This window comes from Vulpes vulpes, chromosome 2 (assembly GCF_048418805.1).
Source record: "Vulpes vulpes isolate BD-2025 chromosome 2, VulVul3, whole genome shotgun sequence".
Taxonomy (NCBI): Eukaryota; Metazoa; Chordata; class Mammalia; order Carnivora; family Canidae; genus Vulpes; species Vulpes vulpes.
Window position 1 is genome coordinate 153,562,312 of NC_132781.1, and position 22,706 is coordinate 153,585,017.

Sequence of the window (22,706 nt, forward strand, 5' to 3'; positions counted from 1 at the left end):
CGGTGGAGCATGCGACTCTTGATTTCGGGATTGTGAGTTCAGGCCCTGTGTTGGGTGTAGAGATTACTTTAAAATCTTAAAAAAAAAAAAAAAAATTCCCCAGCCTCTTGTCCTCTGGGCCTCCTCCTCTTTCTGTGACTGGTTCTCACTCCCATTTCCTCCCCTCACCCCAAGGTTGGCTCCTCTGCCCTCACTACTCACTAGATCTCGTCTCAAGGCTCCAACCGTCACCTCTTCTTCAGGCTGAGCTGACCCAACCTACTTTCCTACCGCCCCTCTTTTGTGAGACCCTGGACATTCCTGTACATTCTATGGTGTCTTAGGCTCATCCTTGAGGCCTGCGGTCACTGCTCCCCCTCTTGCCCCAACACCAATATTGGCTAACCCCTACATCCTTTTGCATGAGATTCTACCTTAAAAATAGCCATCAGAACTACTCTAGTGACTTCTACGTGCCAATACAGAAGTGTCCAGAAGAACATAGAGAAAAATACAAATTTGTGCAGAGAGTAGAGGGGAACATCTAGATAACCTCTAGATGTCCAGGTAGGGCTTCATGGTACCAAAATGATAGCTATTTCGTTTGCCCCCTCGATAAGCTGTGAGCTTCTTGGGACAGGGAAAAGGATTACTCATTTATCTGTCACCCTGGTGCCTGAAGTATAGTTAGTACTCAGAGAAATGTCTGATGAATGAAAGATTCCTGGCTTTGCCACTGACTTTCTCCTCCTCCTCCTCCTTCTCCTCCTCCTCCTCCTTCTCCTCCTTCTCCTCCTTCTCCTCCTCCTCCTCCTCCTCCTTCTTCTTTCTTCTTTTAAATATTTTATTTATTTATTCATGACAGACGGGGAAGCGGGGGGGGGGGGGGGGTGGGGGGGGTGGGGGGGGGGGGAAGAGGCAGAGGGAGAAGCAGGCTCCATGCAGGGAGCCCGACGTGGGACTCGATCCCAGGTCTCCAGGATCACACTCTGGGCTGAAGGCGGCGCTAAACTGCTGGGCCACCAGGGCTGCCCTCTTTTTTTAAAAAGCATGGTCCTGCTTTTTTCTTTTTTCTTTTTTCTTTTTTTAAGATCTTATTTATTTATTAGAGAGAGAGATAGCATGAATGGGGTGAGGGCAGAGGGAGAAGCAGACTCCCTGCCGAGCAGGGAGCCTGACACAGGGCTCAATTCCAGGACCCAGAGATCATGACTCAAGCCCAAGGCAGACACCCAACCGACTGAGCCACCCAGGAGTCCCTGCCACTGACTTTCTAAGTGACTTTGAATAAGATCTTTTCCTTCTCTGGACCTCAGTGTCAAAATCTATAAAACGAGGGCACTGGACTATGTCTCAAGGGAGCCCTTTCAACATTAAAGTGAACTTAGTGGCCATTGTGGTTGTGGGAGGGACAGGCTAGCTGGGGTAGGGTTTCAAAGTTTCCAGCAATATGCTGTGCTCAGAGATGGGCTCAGAGAGAGGGGCTGCCCTGACCCCTTTTCTTGGGAGCCACTCAGTACTCTAGAGGAAGGGATTTAGGACAGTGAGGGATCACTGGGTATGAACCCTGCAAATCCCAGTGGCCCACTCCTTGGGTCCACTTCCTGGCTTACCAGCCTGGTATAGGAGACTAGGTTCTGGAGGAAACTCTGGTACCCTCTCCTCCCCCCACGCTGCCCACGAACAGGCTGTTCTTGTTTACGACCCTCCTCCCAGGAGAACAGCGATTGCTCATCCCTACATGTGATTTGAGAGGGCCGGTCTTTCAGGCCTGGAGGAAACTCAAGCCCCAGCCAGCCACTTGGCATCGGAATGTTCAGCTGGTCCCCTTCTGGGGCTCATGTGACCGGGACCCAGCTATAAATATCAGAGGGGCCTCAGACCAAGACAGAATTCGGGCACCAGGAGAACAAGGCAAGGAGGCTCTGTGTGGGTATTTTGTGACGAAGGCAAGACCCCAGGTCTACGTAAAGTGAGGCAGGTAAAGGAGGCACCCAGGTGAACCTCCACGCGTCCTGACAATATGGATTATAAATCAAGCCTAATCCAGGATGGGAACCCCATGGAGAACCTGGAGAAGCAGCTCATCTGTCCTATCTGCCTGGAGATGTTTACCAAGCCGGTGGTCATCTTGCCTTGTCAGCACAACCTCTGCCGGAAGTGTGCCAATGACATTTTCCAGGTCAGTGCTGGGCATGGCCTTGTCTTGGGCTCCAGGTGGCTGCTCAGTATTCCTGTGGTGAAAGCCATTGTCTCTTAGTCCAAGACTTCTAAACCAGGTGAAAGCCATTGTCTCTTAGTCCAGGACTTCTAAACCAGGACTTCTAAACTGCTGGCTTTCTCCCGAGCAGAGCAAAGCCCCTGCAGAGGCCTCTGGGCTGAAGGGGGCTCGGAGGTGACCCTGGCCGCCCCATTCCTTCTCCATGACGTGTGCTTCCCGTCTCCACCCTGCCCGCAGCTCCCCCACTGCTGCCCGGAGCCCACAGTTGACTCTCCAAACAGGAGTCAAATGCCTCAAGTGATAAGTGGGAGAGGCGGGTGGAGAGGAGAGAGAAACCAGACCCCTGGGGCTGGAGCCAGCTCCCTGGTGGCAGGGGGCCCAGAGCTTTAGGAGGAGGAGGGTGGCCAGGAGGCACTGGGCAGTAGAGGCATCTTCCCCTTCGAGGCTGAGACCGGTTCCCTATAATGTGGGGCTGGAGGGGATCCATCTCCTCAACAAAGGAATAGGAGAAGTGCCCTGGCTGGGAGGCAGGACTCAAGGTTCCAGAAGCACTTTGTACTAATGTTCTCTCACAATTTATCTTTGAATTAGCAGCCCTACGAGCAGGCTCTAACGATAATGTCCATTGCGTGAATGAGTAAACAGAGGCTTGGAGGGAGAAAGTGGCTTGCCCAAGGTCATTCAGAGGATAACTGTGACTTGAACCTAGGTCTGCTGCCTCCCAAACTTGCTGACCGCTTAGTTGCTTTTTCAGGTGCTCCCCGTGTACGTGGGCTGGCTCTCATCTCAGGATGGGGAGTTCCACGTCAAATGGTTTGACGAGAATGGTTGGGGTGAGCAAGAAAGACAGAGACTGTCCCAGGCCTCATCTCTGCCCTTGCCACCCGCAGGCCGCGAACCCCTTCTGGACCAACCGGGTTGGCTCCGTGTCCATGTCTGGAGGCCGTTTCCGCTGCCCCTCCTGCCGCCACGAGGTGATCATGGATCGTCACGGAGTGTACGGCCTGCAACGGAATCTGCTGGTGGAGAACATCATTGATATCTACAAGCAGGAGTGCTCCAGGTCAGTCCTCCCGGCTCCTGGGAGCCATCCTTCCTCCCCACCTGGTCTGTGCCCAGCTCTCCCAGGCTCCTCCCCATTGCCCAGGATCAGTGCCCTGGCTGGAGAGCTACACTAGCCAGTCCAGAGAGCCATCTCCCTCTTCTTCAGGCACAACAGAGGCTTATTTCTATCCCCCGACACTGGCTCTTGGGGTCGGTCCCTCAGTGAATGAGAAGAGCCCAGACATTAGGCTGCTCTCCTAGGACAGGCTGATACAGGAACCAGGGGAGGGACAAACTGTGACATGGAGAGGGAGACACTGGGGCCAGCAAAGTGGCCGGGCAAGCAGAGAAAAGTGCCCAGAGGGAACACAGCCGGTCTCTCTATAGTGGAGGCAATGGCTGTCATCGTGGGTACCGGGGACGCTTCCTCCTGCTGCCCCACAACAATCCTGGGAATTGGGCATGACTTTCATCCTCCCCATTTCTTGGATGAGGAAGCTGAGGCTCGAAGAGGTGAAGTCAATTGCCCAAGTGTTCCCAACTGGGAAGAGAAATAGCCGAGGACAGCCCTGCCGATCTTGCCCCAAGTCTCCCTGTTTGTAAAACAGCAGCTCTGTCTTGGGCAGAATTTGTGGGATTGGAGTTTGTGCAGTGTGTGTGTCCAGCTGGAGAGAGATATGGCCACCAGGGAGCTCTTTACAAATTTGACACCTGACAAGACTCCCAGGCCACTGCCCTCAGGCCCTTGGGTCCCAAACCATCATCCAGTGTTGCCCGCCTGGCAGTGTCCCGCCCCAGGATAAGTGACAGACCAATCTTAGTGTGAAAAAGCCCAGACCAGGGGAACCGTCGGCTAGTCTGACTGTTACTAATGTACTGTGGGAACTTGGATGAATCTTTGGGCCTTCATTTTATCCATCTGCAGAGGAGGATGGTAAGGTTTGTTAGTGTGACTACCAAATAGGGTTTTGATGGGAAATGTTAAAAGTATCAGATATGTATGGACACCTCCTGTGTCTAGGCACCTCGTCTTAAGCATTTTCCACGTGTGACCTTTATTTAATTCTCACAGTAATCCATATGACTTTCTTACCCTCATTTTCCAATGAGGAAATGGAGGCTCCTAGAGGGTCAGAGGTGTGCCCGAGGCTGCTCAGCAAGCCGTGATGCTGAGAGGGAGCCTAACTGACTCTATGGTGAATATTCCTAACTGCTATTGCCTCTATGTTCCTGGAGTAAAACTCCATAAAAGTGCAGATATATTGCTGACCATTCTCCAATAAGAAAATTAATATTGCACCCAAGTATTAGCCCCTCACCTCGAGTATCGACCTCTGAAGAGCTCATCCCTACATGTGATTTGAATCCTTCGGGGGCCTTTCTACACAGTCAAATGGCCGTGAGAGATGCCCTTTATTGAGGGTCTGCTCGGTGCTAGGCTCTATACATTCATTGCTGATAGTTGCCCTGATCCCAGTAGCTCTGGGGTAAAACCAAGGCTCCGAGAGGTGAAATCACTTGCCCAAGGTCACAAAATGAGTGAGCAGCAGAACAGTCTGGATTTAAACCCAGATGCTGATGCCCGGGCTTCAGGAGAATGGGCATCTGGCATGGCAGTGGGCACAGGCACCAGACCCTCAGGATCTTAGCTCATCTCTGCAGCTACTGCCATTCCAGAGCTCCCTCCCGGGGGGTAGAGACAGGTGGCAAAGGAAGACTCCTGCCAGCATGGGGAGGGGGGGGCCCTGCGATAAAAGATGAAAAAAAGATAAGTCTGAAAAGGGACTTATTTAAAAACCTGGGGAGATAATAATGTCTGGGGTGTGGCCAGTTGTGCAAGGCTATTCAGAGGTGAGACATTGACATGGACGAGGGACAGTCACCATTTGACATTTGTGAGATGCTTGCTGTTTTAGGGGCTGGGAAAGCAGAGGTGATGTAGACATGGTGTTGGCTCTTAATGATATGTCTAGATGAGGGGGTAGGACTTAGACACAAAAAACTGAGCCTCAGATAGGAAGCAACTGATGCCCTGCGAGAAGCATAGATAACATGCCAGAGGCCCCTAAGTAGAGAACCAGACCGAGGGAGAAAAGCATTCTAAGAATGTGTGTTTGGGAAGGAAAAAACTCTGAATGCTGGAAAGACTTTCTGGACTTTAAGTCAAGGCTTGAGCTGAACTGTTACTCATCCTTGGGCTGCCTGTGTTCTGGTTGTGTGACTTGGGGCACACACATTTCTTCCCTCTCTGTGCCTGGGGGCACCCTCATGGCGTGCTTACTGGTATAGTCTCTCCACCTGTATTGAATAACCACCTCCTCCATGACACACACTGTACACTGCAAAATCAGAGGTGCCGGGAGCAGGCAAGTTTCCCTGCTTTGATGCGGTTACAGTCTGATGGATTAAATATAGAATTAAGTGAGGCCATGAGTATAAATTGCTTTGCTCAAAGTCAGCCTGCAGTAACCAGGAGTTACAGGGACTATAATTAGAGCAAATGCACTCTTGCCTCCCCTGCCCTGACTTGATGGGTGACCTTGGACAAGTCAGTTCACCTTTCTGGGGTTCAGTTTCTTCTTCTCAAAAATATCTCCAGTTCTGGGATTCTACAACCTTTCCCATGTTCTGCACTAGTGGGGCCTAAGGCCAACTCCATCACTGGAGTTTGAGTCCAAGGATATGAGGATAGCCTTGGTGTCACTGGCTTTCCTGGTTCTGGATATCCAGAAAATGAAAAGGACTGTGTACAGCCAGTCACAGAGAGCTCAGGCCATAGATCTGGGGTTGCCACCCAGAGCTGGGGTGGGGGGAGACAGGGACTCGGGACCCCCCCACACACTGTGTGACTTGTGATTCTTCTGCAGTCGGCCCCTGCAGAAGGGCAGCCACCCCATGTGCAAGGAGCATGAAGACGAGAAAATCAACATCTATTGCCTCACGTGTGAGATGCCCACGTGCTCCATGTGCAAGGTGTTTGGGGCTCACAAGGCCTGTGAGGTGGCCCCCCTGCAGAGCGTCTTTCAGGGACAAAAGGTACTGGCTTATACCACTTCTACCCCCAGCCTGGGCTTGTGGGGCATGGCCAGATGATTCAGGATGTAGATTTGATCCCTGTAGATCTGCTGAGCCGGCCTTTCAGGAATAGTCCCTCTGGAGGGACTTCCCAGGCCACAGGGACAGCAGCCCTTGCCTTCCTGGGGGAGGTGGCTGAGCTCATGGGTTATACTTAGAGCCACTTGAGAGCACCTGGGTGTGGCCACAGGCGAGAGACCAGACCCCTGGGCCAGGCCACCAGGGTCCTCTCAGGCCATGACTTCTATATCCCAGTGTGCTTGGGGCCCCAGATACCTCTTCCTGTGCTGGTTACCTCTCCTGCAGCAGAAAAAGTAGCTCAGAGCCCTCTCCCTGGCCCTGAGGCCTGTGGAAGTCCATAATCCTGCCCATGCAGTAAGCTATGGCCCCTCTTTCTGGACACTTCTTCCCTGCCTCCCACTCTTCTTTTGACCTATCTCTTCTAGAACTCTCTGACTCTATTTCTTTTCTGTATCTCTTCGTTCCTAAAAACAAACCCCTCCTCTGACAGTACATTGCTGTTTGTATTTTGGTCATTTCCCCTTTCTGGGCCTCATTTGTAAAATAAGGGATATAGTATCTCTAGAGATGTAGGCTTTTTCTAGCAGAGAGGGGAGTGAGGGTGCCATTCCTGAGAAGACAGGCCCTGGAACTATTTCATCTCTCTTCTCCTGATCCCTCACCCCCTCTCCCATCTAGACGGAGCTGAGTAACTGTATCTCCATGCTGGTGGCGGGGAATGACCGGATGCAGACCATCATCACTCAGCTGGAGGACTCCTGTCGAGTGACCAAGGTGAGGGGGAGAAGAGTTCTGTCTAGGGGTCCAAGGCCTCTCAGTGAAGCCTGGTTCTCTGGCGTGAAGGCTCCGCTGTGAGCTGTGGCTAATGGTTGGGGCCTGGAGGCTGGGGTGTTCAAGCAGGGGTGGTGGAGTGGAAACCAACTAATCTATTCATCCACTCACTCACCAAATGCTTCTGGAACACAGCTGTGTGTCGGGCCCTGCCAAAGACGCTGGGGCTGGAGTGGTGAACAAGGCAGACCAATCCCTGACTTTAGGAAGCATGCCAGCAATAATTCTCAGTATTTATTCAGCACAAGTAGTTTTCAGACCACTGTCTTCAGTGTGTTGTAGACTAAAGCTTCTCAAACTTTAAAATGCGTTCAGATCCCCCCTGAGATCCTGTGAAAATTCAAATTCTTATTCAGTAGATCTGGAGGGAGGTATGAGGTTCTGCATTTCTTTCTAATGAACTCCCAGGCTTTGCCCAACCTCCTGGTCCATGGACCGCACCATGAGTAGCAAGACTACATAGGGGCAGAAGGAAACTTTTCTATCTCTGAAAAAGAATCCATGATTTTTCATTTCCACTTGAGGTGGGGCCTGGAGATGAGGTGGGGGGGAAAGGGTCATCAGACTCCTGATGAACGAAGAGCTGTGTGAAGGATGGCTTTGAAGGAAGGAGGGGACTACCCATGAGATGCTCCCAGGCTGATAGAGGATACTAGAGCCTCCAGTCTGGTGAGATATATTATCATACCTATTTTGTAGGTATAGCATCTGTGTTGGAGAGAAGGGAGCCTCAGTGAGGAGGCCACTAGAGGAGTCACTGCTTCTCCTTTCTTACTAGAACCAACTAGAGCCTCCTGAATCCAGTCTTGATCCTAAAATAGGGGCCAGGGGTGTGTGTGGGGGGGGTGACTTGGGAGGCCACAGAAGGCCCAGACTGTATCATCCCATCTGATCCTGGAGTCTCTATTTTTGAGGAAAGGGCTAGCTTTCTCCATGGCACTAGCCTCCAAATGTTACTGGTGTGCTAAGTAGCTACGAGACCTCAGCAAATCGTTCTTTTTGCCAAGACTTCATTTTGTCTTCTGTGAAATGGGGGTGTAGCAAGATCTCTTCCAGCTTCAGACTTGTTATTCCTAGCACATCCATCCCAGGAAAAATGTGCCAGGGAGAGGAAGACTCCCTAGGGTGTGACTCTGAGATTTCTGTCCTCAGGAGAACAGTCACCACGTGAAGGAAGAGCTGAGTCAGAAGTTTGACGTACTATATGCTATCCTGGACGAGAAGAAGAGTGAGCTGCTGCAGCGGATCACGCGGGAGCAGGAGGATAAGCTCAGCTTCATTGAGGGCCTCATCCAGCAGTACCGGGAGCAGCTGGACAAGTCCACTAAGCTGGTGGAGACGGCCATCCAGTCCCTGGACGAACCTGGTGGGGCCATCTTCCTTTTGGTGAGCAACTAGCAGGGTGTGGACAGTCACTTGGCCTTACCAGCTCTGACTAAGATGCATGTCAGACACCCATGTGCCCCCCAAGCCAAACCGTTTAAAGCGCTCAGTGTCAATGTCCTCAATGGCCTCAAATGGCCATGCAACGATTCCTACCTTCTTTACTCTTCACTGATTTTGTGAGGATCAAATAAGAGAATGTTTGCAGAATGGCACTGTAAGCTACAAAATACAGTGCCTCCATAGAGACTATTCATTGAGCATATACTATAGGTCAACCACAGAGGTAGAGACACAGAGATGAATGAGACAGCCCTGCCCTAGAAAAGCTTGTTGGGGGTGACAGAAATGGATCAACTATAAGATTTCACAGTTCAATAAAAATTTCCTAAGCACATACTATGGACCAGGTTTTGTGTTAGACATTGGGTATTAAAAGGGGATGAGGGGATCCCTGGGTGGCGCAGCGGTTTAGCGCCTGCCTTTGGCCCAGGGCGCGATTCTGGAGACCCGGGATTGAATCCCACGTCGGGCTTCTGGTGCATGGAGCCTGCTTCTCCCTCTGCCTATGTCTCTGCCTCTCTCTCTCTGTGTGTGTGTGACTATCATGAATAAATAAAAATTAAAAAAAATAAATAAAAAAAATAAAAGGGGATGAGGATATGATTCTCATCTTGAAGATTTGGGGGTTTAAGTGTGTTTAGAATGATACCCCTAAAATCCAACCTTCCTGCTATGAGAGTGGAAGGGTCCTAGAATGATAACCAAAACCTGTGCAGACCATGAGCAGAAGGAAAAGACCCAAGTGCTGTTCAACTTAGGGCAGGGAGCAGGTCATGGCTAGGCTAGGGAATGGCAACAGGTGCCCATTTTGTGGCACCGTCACTGGTTTTGCTGATTTCTCGGGGCCACTTCTTCTGCAGTCCTAACCCTTTGTTCTCTCTTTCTCTTTCCCCCACAGAGCGCCAAGCAACTCATCAAAAGGTCAGTGTCTCTCCAGGGCTATGATCCAAGGCTCTAGCTCCCACCAGGGCCTCTGACCTTGGCATTAGGTCCTCTGGGAGGGTCTCAGCCAAGGCTAGCTCTCCTGGCCTTGCATCCCCTACCTTCGTGGCCCATCCATTCTGTTTGCACCTGGAGAGGAAATAACCCTGCCTCCAGGGCAGCCTCTAGGTGCAAGGCCTGGGTGTGAGACAAGTATGTGCACTCATGAGAATTGGAGTTAAGACACTCCCTTCTTTCACTGAGGCCCAGAAATCTCATCCTACTCCCCCTTTCTTTCTTCCTCCCCCACAGCATTGTGGAAGCCTCCAAGGGTTGCCAGCTGGGGAAGACAGAACAGGGCTTTGAAAACATGGACTACTTTACTTTGGACTTGGAGCACATAGCAGACACCCTGAGGGCCATCGACTTTGGGACAGGTAAAGGAGATGGTGGTACATCTGTTTCCCTGCTCAACCCATGGAGACCTGCTTCCCTTCCACTGAGCCCCATGCAGAGGCAGATACACTAGCAAATGGTCAAACTCATACATCTAATTTCTGGATGCACCCAGAGCCAAGCACAGTACCTGATACATAATTATTGCTCAATAATTTGTGTATGGATCCCCTACAAGGAAGCCTGGGGCAATAGAAAGAGCATGGCAACTGGGGTTAGGGAGATCAAGTTCCAATATTGGTTCTACCTCTTGTTATCTGTGTGACCCTTGGTGAGCCCCTCTACCTACCTGCACTGCATTTTTCCTTTGTTTGTTTTTCAATTTTTTAAAAGTAATCTCTATGCCCAACATGGGACTCGAATTTACAACCCTGAGACCGAGATTTGTGTTCTCCTCTGCCTGAGCCAGCCGTGTGCCCCGTGAGCAGCATTTTCTAACTTTAAAAATTAAGTTAAACATGGGCCTACTAATAATGACCACATCATGGTGCTCTTGCAACAAGACACTGATACAGAGAAGTTTGTCAGATACTCAACAAATACTAGTTCTTGCCTAAGGCTGGCCTTCGCCTACCATCGCTGATCCTCGGGCACCTTAATTTACCTGCATTACGCCCTCATTTCGGTTTGTAATTACTCAATCATAGAGTACTGATAATACTTGTAAGTAACAGTATAACCATAACAATAATAAGGGGAAATGAAACCAGAAGAAGAGCAAAGATTTAATAATTTGCTCAAGGTTACACAGTTGCAAGGGAGATACTTAGCAACAGAGAAAGAGAAAGCAGAGCCAAGTTTGCTAAATGTTGTATTGATTTGAGAGCTGATGCTCCGATGACCAGCTGAGAAAGACAGAGCTGGCTCCTCTTGTGTTGGCTCTCCCACAGGCTTTTAGAATCTGGTGTTGGATCTATGCTCAGAACCCCACAACAGCCCATTGGTTAAATTCTGTCATTTAACCTTATGAGGCAGTTTCTATCGCCGTCTTCATTTGGTAGTTAAGGAAATGAAGCCAAGAGAGGGTCAGTGATTTGCTGGAGGCTACACAGCTAGTAAGTAGCCCACGTGGACTCACCAAGGGCCATCTGGCTTCCAAGCCCCTGGCGAGGATTCTATGAGACAATGCACATAAGACATTCAGCGTACCCATCCACCCTTCCACCCATCTCACCCCACCCCCACACAAGACACTTGGCACAATATTTGGAACATAGTAAGTGCTCAGCAGATGCTGCTAAGAGTAGTTAATTGTGATAATAACTAAACAACAACGAAAACCCCTGGATTATGCACAGATCCCAGCGATGTAATCAGAAATTGGGCTGACATTTTGGAGGCATGCACTCTTTCAGACCTTTCCCGACATACTCTTGAAAATGCTCTGGCTCTCTGGTGACCCCCTCAGGGCCCCAAAGCATTATGGAAGTGGCTTGGGAAAGAAGGGTGGAGAATAGACGTGTTCTCTGTTAGTGGAGCTTGCAGGTCATGTCCCAGGATGGGGAGGTGAGGACACAGGTCACTGTCTATCTGGGGCTCAGCTTCAGAGTACTATCAAGCAGATGGCCTCAGAAGTGTCCCTCACCCCACAGCCACCCCTTCGTAGGCTGTGGAATGAGGAAGACTGGACAAGGAGTGCTAGGTAAGCAGATTTCAAAGGCTGAGCAAATTCCTTCATGATGAGGACTCTGACCCCTGGGAACCAAGGAATCCATTCTCTCCAGGTCATGTGTATCTAAGTGGGAGATGTATAGAAGCACCAGGTGTGCTTCCCCAAAGCCCGCTCTGGTCCCTGACAGGTCAAGTGATAGGAGCTGCTATTGGTACTAGAACAAAGGGGTGTCTTAGACTCCCCTCCCCAAGAAGAGTGTGGGAAGGAAGGAGGAGGCCCCTGGGAGAATGAATGTGCAGCTTAGGTTTGAGAAGCTCATTACCTCCATTACCTCCGGGGGCCACCAATGTCACTGCATGGCCATGTGGTCCCAACTGGGTGTGGGAAGGGGTTTGGATAAGTGCTGTCTCCAGCCTGGTGCCCCTTTGAGCAGCTCCTCTGAAGAACTGGCCCCATCCTAATACCGTAGTGCTTTGTCACACACAGATGAGGAAGAGGAAGAGTTCATTGAAGAAGAAGAAGATCAGGAAGAGGAAGAGTCCACAGAGAGAAAGGAAGAAGGTAAGAAATTTATCTACCTCCATTCATTCATCCATTCATCCATTCATTCATTCAGTCAGTCATTCAACAATATGAAGTCCTGTGTGCAAAGCGCTGTGCTGGACTCTTGGGATGATGCCAATATGTGGTGAGGTCCCAATATGTGTTTTATACCGTTTGAGGATATAGCCCTGTTTCCCTTTATCCTTAGAGAAAAAAAACAAACAAACTATTCATAATAAAAAGCTCCCATTTTATATCTAAATGACCTTCCTGAGTGGAGAGCAATACAGTATAAGAGACATAAAAGATAAGGTACCATGAGCCAGGCTTGGCCCACCGAGAACTTTTGGCCAGCACAATGTTTAAATTTTTTAAAATTAATTGCCAATATTTAAAAAATTAGGACTTGGCGGGATGGGGTGGGGAGGCAGGTGTTTTGTTTTTTTAAGAGAGAAAGAAGGAGAAAGAGAGAGAGGAGACAGAGAAAGAGAGAATCCCAAGTAGGCTCCACACTCAGGCTCACAACCCCCAGATCATGACCTGAGTCAAAGTCAGAGTTGGAGGCTTCACTAACTGAGCCACCCAGGGGCACCTGTTTTTTGTGTTTAATTTTTTTAAAAGGAGATTTCAACTGAGAATCTGGATTTCTACCTTCTTCTGAAAATTTGGAAAGAACTAACAATGCTGTGGTTTCCCTCCTCCCTAATCCCAGAGAGCTGGTGCTGGGCAGGGGCTTCCCCCTTTGCTCAGCGCACCCGGTCAGCCTGCCTGCTTTACTCAGTCCTGTCCTCTGCAGGCCCCAGTAGGCATCTGATCACCCACCTGCCCTTGGGCAAGTCATTTAGAAAGCTCTCTGGGTCGCAGAGTGTGGTTAAGTGCCTAGGTTCTGAATCACAGCTTTACCACAGACGAATGGTAACAGATGAACATTTCATCTCATTTACTGGCACATAGAAAGAACAGGTTTGCTAATATTTTTCAAGCCAAGTTACTATTGGAACTAAATTTCAATCCAATTGAAAAATACAGAGTACTCTTTTGGACTTTTGTGTTGGATGTGCAATGCATGGGGTTTTGATGACTAAATTCTTTTTTTTTTTTTTAGATTTTATTTATTTTTATTTGTTTATGAGAGAAAGAGAGAGAGAGAGGCAGAGACACAGGCAGAGAGAGAAGCAGGCTCCATGCAGGAAGCCCAATATGGGACTCGATGCCTGGACCCAGGGATCATGCCCTGAGCCAAAGACAGACACTCAACTGCTGAGCCACCCAGACATCCCTTGATGACTAAATTCTTGTTTGGGTTTAAAAAGGAAGAGCCTAGGCAGGAATTGGAGTCTGATAATTTTGTCACTGTGGCTTGGTAAGTCCTGGATCCTCCTGTGTCCTGTCTCACCTTGTGTTTCTTTGTCTTTTTCTTTCAGGGCACCAGTAAGGAACTGGATGAGGGAGAGACCTTCTAGATGCAGAGAGACTGGGGAGGGTGGGGATGGGCCCAGCTGCCTTGGTGACAGGCCCAGGGTGGGAGGGGTCGGGGCCCCGGAGGGGCAATGGGAAGGTGTGTCTTCTCTCTGCCCAGAGAGCAGGGACTAGCAGTAGGACCCCCACTGCTGTGTCCAGCGGCCACTGAACCAGAATTGGAAACGTGCTTGAAACAACCACACAGGACACTTTTCTACGTTGGTGCAAAATGGAATATTTTGTACATTTTTTAAATGTGATTTTTGTATATACTTGTATATGTATGCCAATTGGTGCTTTTTGTAAAGGAACTTTTGTATGATAATGCTTGGTCATGGTGTGACCAGCTATTGTTAGAAAGAGGGGAGAGAAGCCAGGCTGACAAAGCTGCCCTCTTCCTTTCCTGGGAGGGAGGGCTGGGTAGCACACAGGCCTACGAAGGGATACTGTACTGTACAGATGTCAATGCCTGTCCCTGACATAGGGGATGGCAACTGAGTTTGTGTTACATGTTGTTTCAATAAATGCACAGCGCTCTCTTTCTGTTATTACCAAAAGAGCTGGGGTTTCTGCCTTTCTTTCTTTTTTTTTTTAGTTTTTAAGTTTTTTAATTTTATTTTTAAAATTTCTTAAATTCAATTTGCCAACATATAGTATAACACCCAGTGCTCATCTCATCATGTGCCCTTCTTAATGCCTGTCACCCAGTTACCCACCCCATCCTCTCCCCACCTCTCCTTCTGCAACCTTTTGTTCGTTTCCCAGAGTTAGGAGTCTCTTGTGGTTTGTCTTCCTCTCTAATAGTGAAAGGGACCATAAGGGAAGGGGGAACACCGAGTGGGGAAAAATTAGAGAGGAAAAGCTGAGGTTTCATTCAACTTGTTGTTCTGGAGAGAAGAGCTCAGAAGAGATGGACAGAAGGCCTGATGGCAAGTGTTGAGCAGGAGACAGACAGTAGAGGCATCTGGGTGGCTCAGCAGTTGAGCGTCTGCCTTTGGCCCAGGTTGTGATCCCGGGGTCCTGGGATCAAGTCCTGCATTGGGCTCCCTGCTGGGGGTGGGGGGTGGAGTCTCCTTCTCTCTCTCCCTCTGCCCCTCCCTCTGCTCATGCTTGCTCTGTCTCTCAAATAAATAAAATCTTAGGGGAAAAAAGGGAGGGTGGAGCAGAAGGTAATGGCTAGGCTCATTTTCCATCCCATCAAAGAATAAATTCTTTAAACTAGCATTTCCCAATGAGAGCTCCATGGAAAACAGGCCCTGAGAGGGTCCTCAAGAAACAGGTTCAATGCCTCGTTCTCTGATTCTCCAGAACACAGAGACTGAAGCAAAGCTTCCATGCTGTAACCTAGGTGCGATCCTAGGGCAGCCAGAGTTAAGGGAAGTGGCAGCAAGGCAGGAAAAGAGGGAAACAAATATGATGTGTGGCATTACTGAGCTGGCCACAGCTTTACCAAGAGACCTCCTGCTGCTTGCTCAGTCATGGGAGATGTTTCTAGAAGGCCATAAAGAACACAACACGACTCAAAGCAGTTCATCAGAGGGAAGAATTTCGTCTGTCTCAGGATCGAAGTCAGCTCTCCAGAGTGTGTTTAATTCCCTTGCACTTCCAGGGTGTACCACTTGACCCCTTCGGGCAGCTGCAGGGGGTGGGGGGAGGCTAGATGGCTACACCTGACTCTACAGGCAGTGGAATGAGCAGAGCCCCCGTGGCCCACTTAGGTGGACTGGACATATGGCTGCTGGAGCTGCTGCTACTTCCCATGGTGGCATGGGAGCGGTGGGCAACAGTGGCTCTGCGGTAGCCCAGACTTCTATTTTTTTATTTTATTTTTTTATTTATTTATGATAGTCACAGAGAGAGAGAGAGAGGCAGAGACACAGGCAGAGGGAGAAGCAGGCTCCATGCACCGGGAGCCTGACGTGGGATTCGATCCCGGGTCTCCAGGATCGCGCCCTGGGCCAAAGGCAGGCGCCAAACCGCTGCGCCACCCAGGGATCCCCCAGACTTAATCCAGGGAAGGCCAAGCCAGCCACCAGTGCTAGGGGATGGTTGAGCAATGACCAACGTGAAGTAGCATCCAGGGTCTCCACAAACAAGGAGACAAGGGGCTAGGAGAGAGGTGAGGCTGAGCGCATCCAAGGAGACATATTATTGGGCCTAAGACACTGCAAACTTATAAATTTGAGTCTCGTTTAAATAGCAGGTGTAGATCTCCAACAGCTCTACTTAAGGGGAAGGCTCCTCATCTGGGGCCAGAGCAGTCTTGATTCTGGAAAGGTGGATCCATGGGGAGAAGCCGTGAAGTTTTTGCGCTGTTGGAGTGGTCAAGAGAACATGATAGGGCCCGGTCCAGACAGGTTCGAGTAGCTTTTTGTCTGCAAATGGTCTGAAGGTATACCCAATTCCTGGAAGTAAGTTTTGGATGTATGTTACCAGAGAAAAAGGGGTCAGGTTTTGGATTGTACTGGCTTTCATGGTCAATGGCTGACACAGTTTGCCTTAGGGACATAACATACTGTGTAATTAGAATAACAAGAAAAGAAGCCCAATGAAGGGTCCTTGATAGTTGACAAAAATCTTCTTCCAGTCCAATAGTCTGACCAATCATTAAAGGAGAGGGAGAGATCTCTTAAAGTACCAATTTGAGTATTTATATCAGTTAGTAACCCTGTCACATTTTTGTGATAATTTGGAGTATATACATAACACTCTGCTTTTTACTAAAGTATAGGTTCCTCCTTGAGCTGCAGTGAAGATATTTGGTTTTGGGGGGGTGACTCCAAATCTGTGGAGTGATACAAGTTGGATGTGGCTTAAGGTGGCTGTTGACTGCTTGGTTAAAGCGTCCATTTGCAATTTTACATGGATAGATATAGTCCCAATTGTTTCTGGGACAAATATGGCTAAGGAATAAAACCATCAAGAATATGGCTAAGGGATAAAACCTCTTTGTGTTTTGTTTTTATTTTTTTTTAAGATTTTATCTATTTATTCATGAGAGACACACAGAGAGGCAGAGACCTATGCGGGGGGAGGAGAAGCTGGGTCCATGCAGGGAGCCCATTGTGGGACTCAGTTCCAGGACTTCGGGATCATGCCCTGAGCCAAAGGCAGAGGCTCAACCCTTGAGCCACCCAGGCCTCCCTTGTTTTGTTTTTAAAGACTTTATTTATTTATCTTAGAGAGAGAGAGAGACAGAGATAGCAAGAGAGAGCCACGAGCAGGAGGGGAGAGGGAGAAGCAGACAACTTGCTGAGCAAGGAGCCTGACGTGGGGCTGCATCTCTGGATTTCAGGATCATGACCTGAGCGGAAAGCAGAAGCTTAACCGACTGAGCCACCCAGGTGCCCCAAGAAGCCCTCTTTGTTTGAAGTCTAGCCTTAACATCCTGATTGTAAAGAACCGCTGGCAAGTGGGAGAAGACTTATCCGGGAATTCGGGCATCCCCAAGTGCATCATCCAATCCAATCATAAGGAAAATGAGACCATCTATTTTCTCCACAAGTCCGTAGTTAACCCAATGGAGTGGGGGTAGGCTCAGGCTTTTAAGGATCCATTTTGTCATCCCAGCTACACAAATTTGGTCAAGGTGCTAGTTGAGTTGTACAATTGTTGGGGAATCCATTCCATTTTCCAGCTGTTCAAATAATCATATGTCCATGGGGTCCTGTTGTTGTCCCTACAGGATAACAAGAACAAAGATCGTTTATACATGAGCTACTATGGCAATTTCTCTAATGTTTGCCTCAAGTTGATCAGCTTAGGCAAACAACAAACACTGAAAGACGATCAGAATCGAATTTAACGTCCGCAGAGGTGTGTTATTGAATCATTATTTTTCTCTCTGTGATCACCCTAATTTCTGGAGATAGGCAAATCAAGTATAATACGTTCGAAAAACAAGTTCAGTATTAACAAACTTGACTTGATCATTTAATAAGCTCAGCAAGAATAGTGATTGATCAGAGATCTTTCAAAATTTGCTTTGCTGGAACTCTTTATGAGGAATCTCAACTGAACTTTTGGTAGTGTCTCTAGGCCAGAAGCCAAGACCAAATACTTGCCATCAGACATGCTTGTAATACCTGTGGATTGGGCAAATTTCGCTTCTTAAGGTCCCCCAAATATCTTGAGGTTCCTGTACCTGCCAAGAAGTGACATTCTTTACTTACCTGGTAAAGATGCTGGGAACTCAAAGCAGGTATCAGGCCAACATTTTCAAGGGGATTTATTGGTTTCATGTTCATAAAGTCAACTTTAGTTTCTTAAAGCTGTCTGGTTGCATCTGAGTCTATGCAGATCTCTTTCAAATATGACATTCTAGTCAACACCTTCCATCGGTAAAATAACCGATGTTCCCATTGGTGTCCTGTTACAAGGAGAACAAATGTTTATTGAATTTATGCAAATAACTATGATTGCCACGAATGAAAGAATACTCACTGAGACTTTTTGTATTTCAGAAGGTTTGGATAGAGAAAATTTAAATGCTTCATGGTACTTGAGTGGCTCAGTCATTTGAGCTTCTGACTTTTTTTTTTTTTTAAGATTTTATTTATTTATTCATGAGCGACACAGAGAGAAGCAAAGACATAGGCAGAGGGAGAAGCAGGCTCCCCACAGTGAGCCCAATGCAGGACTCAATCCCAGGACCCCAGGATCACACCCTGAGCCAAACACTCAACCACTGAGCCACCCAGGCATCTGGAGCTTCTGACTCTTGATTTCAGCTGAGATCATGATGTTGGGCATCTGAGATCGATCCCCGCATCAGGTCTACTTAAGATTCTCTCCCTTTTCCCCTCCTGCCCCTTGCACACGCATGCACTTTCTCTCTCTAAAAAACAAAAGAAAAACATTTAATATCTTAGGAGAACAAAATAAAATAAAATAAAATAAAATAAAATAAAATAAAATAAAATAAAGCATATTAGGAGAAAGTTTCCTTAATCTGAAAGAGCAAACATTGGAGAGCCAGCAATGTTTTAAACAAGATTACAGAAACTATAATCATTTTCCTCAGTTCATTTAGTTCTATGGTACTAATTTTTGTTCAGTTCGAATGCAGCTTTTTAGTTAGTTCTGGAAATTCTTACCCATTTCAGTTTTATGATCTTAAATATACCAAATACTTGTATTTGTCAAAAGCTCTTTTTATGAATCTCCTTGAAGACGAAACACATTTCACAAAAAGCATCAGAACAATAACTATGGACATTTTTAATGATCTGATATGAGAGTTCATTATGAGGCAATTGACAAGGAAATCTGTTATTTCTGTGACACATCAAATCTCAGGGAAGTTTGTTAAAAACTTTAGGAAGTTTCAAAGCACATGCCTAAATAGGATTTCAGATCATCAAAGACCTGCTAAAGACAAACACAGAAACTGGTTTTTCTGGGCAAACAAAGAAAAGAAAAAAACAACTTTGTTTACATTTTCTTATCAAGAGCAGACCAACAATCCAAGAAAACTTAATCTTTTTAACAGAGAGAAAGCAGAATTTCAGTCTCATACCAGTATACTTTAAAAATCCACTCATTTCAGGGGCACCTGGGTAGCTCAGTGGTTGAGCATCTGCCTTCGGCTCAGGGCGTGTTCCTGGGGTCTTGGGATCAAGCCCTGCAGGGAGCCTGCTTCTCCCTCTACCTATGTCTCTGCCTTTCTCTGTGTGTCTCTCATGAATAAATAAATAAAATCTTCAAAAAAAAATTCACTCATTTCAATCTTTGTTGGTCCTGACCACACATAATATTCCTTTCCAAAGATTTCCTTTCATAAACCTTCCACAACTTTATTTCCATTCAGATTTTGTCCTAAGCCGTTTCTCTCCAACCAGTTTCACTTAAGTACAAAATTACTTTTTTTTCTCCCTTCAACAAAAGGAAATTTTGTATTTCCGTTCCTTATATCTTTCTTACACATCTCTTACTCTCCTATCTTCAGAGTTGCTTCCCTTTTTTTCACCAATCTAAATTACATTTAGCAGAATTTTGCACCTCAGTCTCCAGTGAAAACTAAGCAGTAACCAATTGTGAATTATTACACCAGAATTCTTTAGATGGCAAATTTATGAATCAAGCACAAAGTGTGTTCTTCAACACTCAAATATCCTTAGTTCCTCTGCAGTAAGAAGTCAAAATCACGAACCTACGTTCAGGATTCATTGCTCTAGCTCTCCATTCTATTTGGAGAAGACCAAGATGTCCAATGAATTCAATCCAATTTATTATCCAAGAGAAACTTTGAAGTTTCAGGTTACCAAAGACTATCTTAACAACTGCCCATGAAAACTTCAGGACAGAAAAGTTCACCATAATTTTAAGTCCTCATTTTGCTGACAAACTGCAACAGAGATAAAATGATCTTCAGCAAACCTTGGTAGAAGTTTCAATGAATTTAAATACTGAATTATGTTCCTCTTAGGTTCACTTAAAAGCCAATCAATCTGTTTCCCATTGTCAATTTTTACCTGGGGCCCTGGTGGGGAAATTTGAAGTGGTCGGTGTAAATCCAAGGGGGGTGCTCTTCACTCCTTGATAGCAAGGGTAGAAGGAGGAGCCAGTGGCATGGGAGTCACCGTGCACTGTGTAGGGACCAGTTATGTAGGCTGCACCCAAAGTGGTGCCAAAACAGGGAGAGGAGAGGGAGGCAGAAGAGGTGAAGTGCTGCAGAGGACAGAAAAAGAGGGTTCCTGGTTCTTAAAGTTCACCAGCTCAGACAGATGAGCAAACGCCTTATTTTTCCACCAGTAAGAGGGAAAAGGCAGTCCATATCAGGCCAGAGAAGACAGGGGGTGTCCCTGAAACAAAAGGAGTTTTGGCAGCTGCTTGGGAATATTCCTTAAAGTCCCCATCCGGAGGTAGACTAACACAGTTGGCTCTGATTATCATAGCCATTAACCTAGGAAATGAACGAGGGAGAAGCCCCCACATGCAGCAAGAGTAACCTAGGTCTATTGGGAGGAGGAACAATCAGAGAGTCAGCATCCAGTAGGTCAGGAGGTGGCTGGTTAGCAGTCAAACACATTCTATAAGAGGCTCCTTAGGTCGAGGTCCTGATTTAGGGCTATGAAACCAAGCGAGACATGTATGGGACTTCCCACCATATGGAGTTCAGCAGAGGAAGTCAAGCTGGAAAATAGTATAAGAAAGAGGCCTGTGAGAAGGCCATATCTCTTGATCTAGGAGTTTGTCAAATTTGCTCCAGCTTTTAAGAACACAGCCCAAGGGCGAGTCCAAAGGAAGAGAGAGGTCCCATTTGTGGGAAAGACTGGATGCCGATTCCCAAAGGTGTGCCCTTGCCAAAGGGAATACAGATTCCACTCCTGGTCACCATTTCCCTCAGGAGTTCTGCTGAGCTGAGCAAGGACCAGATCTCTATGAGGCAACTGACCCTTCTGGTGGTGTCCCATCTCAGAAAGAGGTAGCAGCAAATGGCATAACACTTCCTGTGGCGGTGTCTCCTGGCAGCAGGTAGAGCCAGATGCCCTTTGGCCAGACCAGGTGGGAAAAAGGATGCAGAGGACTGACCACTCAGATGCGTGGGAACATGTTTGCCTGCAGATCAAGATGGCAAGCTGGGGCCATCTTGAGGAAGAAGGGTGGAGGGTGAAAGAAGCCAGGTGGCTGAAAGTCAGCCAAACTCAGGAAAGGGTCTCAACCGAATCCCTAACATGAGGGGATTCTCTGGGGGGCGCAGCCAATTGTGCTGGACTTTGGGAGCAGACCTTGGGAGGGAGTAAGAAAGCAGACGAAGTGGGTCCTTCTCCCTCACGGGCCTGACAGGCTGACCTGCTCATCCAGTCCTCAGACCTTTAGACCATGCCAGGGAGCCGTGGTCATGGCCACAGCCTTCAGTCATCTGGGAGGTACTAGGGGTAGACTGAAGTGGGGCTGAAAAGAGAAAGGAGAGGGAGAGAAGGGTCACTTCCAAGGGCAGAAGGGGATTTCTCTCACCTTTTGGGGTAAGGGTAGTCCTGCTGGTTCCCCCTTTTGGCTTTGGTTCCTTACCACACAGGAACCTCAGCAAGGAATTTTCAGTTCCCCAAGGAATGCTAGAGTTGGTCCACTGAGGGAAAGTCCTGAGAAATTTCCGGAGAATCTGGAAAGAGTCCTGGACCAGCAAAGTCTCCCCGCGCAGATGTGTGTCAGGGTGGGGAGGGCACAAAATCTCCCCGCGAGGGCCACCAAATGTGGTGGCTACATGGGGTGTCTCTCCCCATCAGATAAGGGCCCCTCAAATGTGGGCAACTGATCCAGTGAAGCCTGTGGCGCTGGCAGTGATAAGAATTCACCTGAGGCCCAACAAAGGAGATAGAAGTTTCCTGAATATACCGGCAAGGGAGAAGAGGGCAGAACAGCAGAGGAGGGATTGTCCGCAAGGAGGCAGTGGGTGGCAGCTGTTTTTAAAGGGGGAAGATGAGGCCGTAGAGCAGCATATGGAAATTCCCCCTTGTTTGGTAACTGTGCCTAGCTGGAAGTAACCCATTGATTAGTTTGGAGCAATGGATATTTTGAGGTGTGGCCTGATGGGCCTGTCTGTGTTCAGCCAGGTGGTGGCTGAAGCCCCTTCTACAACATTCCATTGCTCAAGCCTGTTTGCCTAAAAGCGGCCTCTACACAAATTGTGTAATATATTACACACAAGTACACAAAACAAGCTGTAGAGTTTAACAGACTACTGCATAATGAGATTCTGTGCTGCTAGTCAAGATTCTGTGTGTGCAAGTCAAGAAAAAGACACTGCCAAGCCCCTAGAAGCCCTCATGTGGCCCCTTCCTTGGAGGTAGCCACTATCCTGACTTTTTTTTGATAACCATACCCTTGCTTTTCTTTATAGTCCTAAAATATCTTCCTATAGAAGACTGAAGGAATTTGCAGCCAGAAAGAGGGAGGTTTTCATCATTTTGAAATCACAAGAATCAAGCAATTTAGTGCCTGCCTTTAGCCCAGGGTGTGATCCTGGAGTCCTTGGATCGAGTCCCACATCAGTCTCCCTGCGTGGAGCCTGCTTCTCCCTCTGCCTATGTCTCTGCCTCTCTCTCTCACTCTCTCTCTCTCTTTGTGTCTCTCATGAATAAACAAATAAAATAT

At 47.9% G+C, this 22,706-nt stretch overlaps 1 protein-coding gene across 2 annotated transcripts; it reads left to right on the plus strand.

Moving 5' to 3' along the window:
• Nucleotides 1-1,806: 1,806 nt before the first annotated feature.
• Nucleotides 1,807-22,577, plus strand: TRIM63 (tripartite motif containing 63). Of its 2 annotated transcripts, none has more exons than XM_072750690.1 (9): nt 1,807-2,161; nt 3,091-3,263; nt 6,112-6,280; nt 7,019-7,114; nt 8,324-8,557; nt 9,516-9,538; nt 9,851-9,975; nt 12,093-12,167; nt 22,453-22,577. In XM_072750690.1, exons 1-9 carry the CDS (start codon nt 2,003-2,005, stop codon nt 22,479-22,481), a joined length of 1,083 nt encoding a protein of 360 aa, XP_072606791.1. In that variant the 5' UTR covers nt 1,807-2,002; the 3' UTR covers nt 22,482-22,577. The 2 variants fall into 2 exon arrangements, with proteins under 2 accessions (XP_072606791.1, XP_025870213.1); XM_026014428.2 differs by lacking the exon at nt 22,453-22,577 and adding an exon at nt 13,574-14,167 and having other exon boundaries at nt 1,818-2,161.
• Nucleotides 22,578-22,706: the final 129 nt, after the last annotated feature.